This window comes from Chanos chanos, chromosome 3 (assembly GCF_902362185.1).
Source record: "Chanos chanos chromosome 3, fChaCha1.1, whole genome shotgun sequence".
NCBI classification, from domain to species: domain Eukaryota; kingdom Metazoa; phylum Chordata; class Actinopteri; order Gonorynchiformes; family Chanidae; genus Chanos; species Chanos chanos.
In genome coordinates, this window is record NC_044497.1 from 13,702,501 (window position 1) to 13,707,500 (window position 5,000).

At 42.7% G+C, this 5,000-nt stretch overlaps 1 protein-coding gene across 1 annotated transcript in view; it reads right to left on the reverse strand.

Annotated features, from left to right (window-relative positions):
• mmp16a (matrix metallopeptidase 16a (membrane-inserted)) overlaps positions 1–5,000 on the reverse strand; it is a 42,639-nt gene that overhangs the window by 25,510 nt on the left and 12,129 nt on the right. Inside the window, exons 3-4 of the mRNA XM_030768510.1 lie at positions 4,087–4,209; positions 1–281 (exon numbers count right to left, since the gene is read on the reverse strand). The exon at positions 1–281 is cut by the window's left edge and continues 24 nt beyond it. Coding sequence (XP_030624370.1) covers positions 1–281; positions 4,087–4,209 — 404 coding nt within the window. The remainder of the gene's footprint in view (positions 282–4,086; positions 4,210–5,000) is intronic.

A 5,000-nucleotide genomic window follows, 5' to 3' on the forward strand; every position in this document is an offset into this window, starting at 1 on the left:
TCCAAGGCTCATCCGAATCAAAGTGTGTGTCTCCTCCGATACCTGGCCCGGGGAAGTAGGCGTGCGCCAGGAAACCTCCCTCCCCGTCGAAAGGGGAGCTGTCTCCATGGAAACCCGAGGCAAATATGATTGTAATGTCTACATCCTTCTTGTTCCTCTCCAGATCGCTGTAAGGAACAGCCTCGAAACGCAGCGGCGTGACGTTCTGCCACACTTCGAAGGCTCGTCGGATGGCGTCATGGGTCTCCTCCGTGCCCACCTTGGGCGTGACATTTTTTATGCTGAAACGGAACAATCCGGACACGGAAAATATGAGTCAAAGCTGACACACACACACTGCGAACCACAAACACGGTCATTGTAATACTGTGGTATGACTTAATATAGTAGGAGCATCAGAACAGTCTAAACCAGATGTTTGTGAAAATGATTTTACACAGTCTTTTTTCAAAGGACAGCATGGACAACATTCGTCCATAGTATGATAACATTATACCATAACACTGTTCCATACCATAAACTATACCATCTCAATCATATACCTCTGGCCATGACACACCAAACAATACCAACACCAAACAAGGGCATACCTCATCATTGGACATTACTCTACATATTTATGTACTTCTATTGGAAAAGATTGTCGAGGAAGATTTGTGGAAAGAGCTGATACGATTCTGGTTGCTTCAAGTGCCTCAGGTATTGAAAGAACTTAAGGATTTCCTGCGGCTGGAATTTATTTTCTAATTAAGGATTATCAACAGCTCACTGCTTCACAAGAGCTGTTTGGCCTGGGCAATTTTTAAACCTCTTCACTTTTTTATGAAGTAAGCCAAAGAAATATCCTGGATTTGGTTTTTTTTTTTATGTCTTGCCCTGAGTATTTCCCTCATTTTTTTTCTGTTGCTCGTAAAGGGACTAAATGTGTCGACTTCCTTTTGGACTGTACACTTCTCCTGAAGCCTATGAAATCTCCCCAGAGGACTTGGCACTGCATTGCCTCTGGTGCTGTACTGGAAATGCTGTCAGTGTGTGTGGTATTACTACAAATCTCTCCCAGCACTCATACTTCTGTTATCTCACGTCTACCAAGGGATTTCAACTATATTAAAACCACCGAGCAATCATCTAATCTCTTCTGCCGAGATGCCTTGAAAAAATATTTACATGAGTCAATATTTCATCTCTCTCTCTTCTCTCTCTCTCTCCCTCTCTGTCTCAGTGGAGGATCAGGGAGGGGTTTTGGATCATCTCTTTCGGTGGGACTTGGATTTATACCCTAGAGTAAGTACAGCACAAAGAGCTACTCCACCTATGGCGAATGCACTATTAGATCAGCAGCTGGCTTTGTCTGGAAAAAAAATCTTTCACTGCTGTCCTTTCCTAGAAATCTTTAATCACATCTTTGAGCCTTGTCAGCGATCAAATGTTTTCTCCTGGACCTTGACTGACGAGGGCTTCGCATGCTAAGCCAAGTCTTAGGCTGTCAGAGTGGATGATATTAAACTGATGCAGAATAAGTGAGAGGTAAGAAAACAAGTGTTGGGTGTTAAGACCCCCCAGTAGACTCCTGTCTCTCTTTCTCCAGTTATTCCCTCCTGTCACAAAGGAATTCATCATATGCCTGTCCAAAATGAAAATAACATCTTGGCTACGATCCTAAAAACCACCCCAGAAATTCCCTTGTTCCACAAGAGCTTCTCTATTTTCTGAGTGTGGAACTACTAAAACACAACAGCAGTTTGGTCCAGACACATGAGTTCTGCTTATCTACATATGAAAGATAAGGGGTATTGACATAAACTCAGCATCAATGGAAGTTCCCCACCTCAGAAACATACAGCCACAAGTCCAAAAAACCTTATGTGAGTCAAGGTTCAAAGGTCCAAAAAACACATTAGTACTGAAACAGAGTCAAAGATGTGACCACTTTTTAGCCAAGCAGAAAATATAGATTACCTGCCATCCCTTCCGTCTGAAGAGGGGGAAAAAAAAGCACCTTATGACGTAAGTTAATGACTGCTCTCAGAGCCATAGGTAGTCATCTGAGAGCATGTTCTATAGGAGGGTAAAGGAAAGTGTGTGTAGATAATAAGGAAGAGCTTGAGGCCAGATGAGACTCCATGCTGAGCTGTGACTGGGATAATTACCAGCACCCTGCAGCTTGGCAAAGGCCAGTCCACACATCCACACGTGCTCATAAACACCCACGCGCACACACACATGTACACACACACACACACACAAACAAACACACAAATACACACACACGCACATGCACACACACACACACACACACACACACACAAACAAACACACAAACACGCATGTGCACACACACACACACACACACACACACACACACTGAAAGGCATGGCAGCCCCCAGAATCTACATATACCAGCATAATCATATACAACATGTACATGCTGTCCAAACAGTATATGTCAAAACTGATAACAAAAAGATTTAATAAACACACACACACACACACACACACACACACACATGCACGCACCTAAACAACTTGACAGTTATTGGACTCAGCAATATACATCAGAATGCATCCCCAGCTTTTAGAAACAGATAAAAAAAAAAACCCCTGTGATGTAATAAGATGAGGATGCTATGAGGTGAAACAGGGAGAGTGCCAAACAGGAGTCCTATATGGCCTGGAATGGTCCTGTAGCAGGAAAACAGCTAGTGGTGAGGGGATCATCTGCCTGCCCATCTGCCATGCCTGACTACAGGAGACTGAAACCTAAAGGCCAAACTCCTCCCTTAGTCTGATCCACACAGTCTCCAGCCACTTACATAACTACACCCACATTCTCTAATTCTCTTTGTCTCTCTCCCTTTATCTCACTGTCATGTTTGTGTGTGTACACTGCACACGTAGATCTGTTTGCGTGTCTGTTTGAGGGTGTACAGCCCAGTCTCGTTTTAAACAGTGTGATTATAAAACATATCTGACCCGTTAGAGTGAGTTGCTCCGGTGTGCTAAAGCTAATGGAGAGGCCATTCCTTACATTCCGGAGTAAAGACTACCATCACTAGGTTCTTTATTAAGAGTTAAACCGGAGAGCTATGTTTCAGACCACACGTCAAATTTCGTAGTCTCTCCTTTCGACCTGCTGCACCAAGTCCCTCACAGGGAAACGTTTAAAGTTGCCTGTCTGGAAATAGGACCAGATCAGATGTACTTTTCTTTCAGAGCAAGCTTGTCTCACTTGGTACTTAGTCCACAGATCTGCCTTTGCTGATTATTGTGGGGTTACAGTAATGCTGTTACTCTTTAATATGAAAAAAGTCATATTTTATCTTCAATCCCGAAACATTGGCTTATGTGTTCAACACCAGATTTAACACAGATTTCACATGCGTATAGAATGTAGGACAGAGGTCGCAATACAGTAATATTGCAGGGTTACATAACAATGTCATATATCGTTTTGTGCTAATGGATCACAGAAACATTTTTTGTGCTAATGGATCACAGAAACATTTGGTTGGACTATTGATACATAAATGTAATTCTACAGAATGTGAACTGGACATGGCTTGACATTACATGGGAGAGCAAAGCTCATCTAAAAGGACATTAAGTACGGAATGTGCCAGAAACTCAAGCGTGCCTCAAAATAGAAAAAGAATAATTCATGCCACGGATACAGAGGGAGGAAACAGGCAAAGAGGAGGGAAGGCACAGGAATTTTTTCTTTTTTTTTCTCTGGTTTTCTTTTTGTTTTTTTTTTTGTAAGAACGAGGCTTTAAAGAAAAAAGGCAACGTGAGTGTTCCTGGGTGTGCTGGATGCCAGTCAGGCGAATGGCGGGAGGGAGAGGAATGTGAGGTCTAATTAGTCCTGCAATGCCTCTGGTTAACTGGGTAAAAAGCAGAAGTCAGGGCATTGGATCTGATGTCTGAACCCACGCTTGAATACTGCCTGCATGCTGCCAACAGCGTCAATACCACACTGTGGTCAAGCGGTTACACAACCTCTCAAACAAACACAAAACATATTTACACAACCCCACACGCATGTTCCCGAAAAACGAGGAAACTTTTTTTTTTTTTTTTTACCCCTACCTGTATGTGATATGTTTGTGTTGCCATTTCTGTCCCGTGAGGGCGTACCGCCTTTTTCGCACGCTGAATTTGGAGGCTCCTCCAAGCTGGTCTGGCACACCGCACCGAGGCTTTTTCATCCAACTGAGAGGAAAAAAAAACACCCAACAAAAAAAATAAATAAATAAAAAGGAGAAAAACTACATTAGCATCCTATCAGACAAGGTTTATAATGACAATCAACCTCTAAACGCCTAACCACAACTAAAACATGTCATTAATTCATAAACAAAAAAACGAGTCCTCATCACTGAGAAGAGAATCGGCTGTTGTTTCTAGATCTTAGAAAGTCTCAAACTGGAGAATAAAGAGCAAACTTCTTTTCTATTCCAGAAGTTTCTGTTTGTGTTGAGAAGTTAAGGGCCATTGAGCTTTAAATAAGACTGTTGAGACTGACCCCATTATCACCCTCAGAGAGAGTGGCTCTCTCCACCCAAAGTCTCTGGCCCTAAACACTATAATATGGGTTAGAGAGAGAGACAGAGACAGGGAGGAGGAGGAGGAGGAGGGGGGGAGAGAGAGAGAGAGAGAGAGAGAGAGAGAGACAGAACCAGAGAGAGATGGGGAAAGGGCCCCAACTGAACAGGACAACCTACTTGGCCTTGGAAAATAATAATGTAATTTTATCATAACTCTGAGCTCAGATGTGCTACCACTGAGTTCACAGGTAAACACACACAGCAAGACTTTCATTTCAGCAAAAGCACAAAGACACAAGAGAAGAATCAGGGGCCTCACCTTAGTGTGTTAGCGCTACAGCATTACACAGAAGCAAAAAGGAAAAAAAAGCAAACAAAACAATGGCAATTAAGAAATAACAGAGGCGAGAGGCATTAACTGTTGAAACATCACATTTTGCTCCATGTTGATTAGAT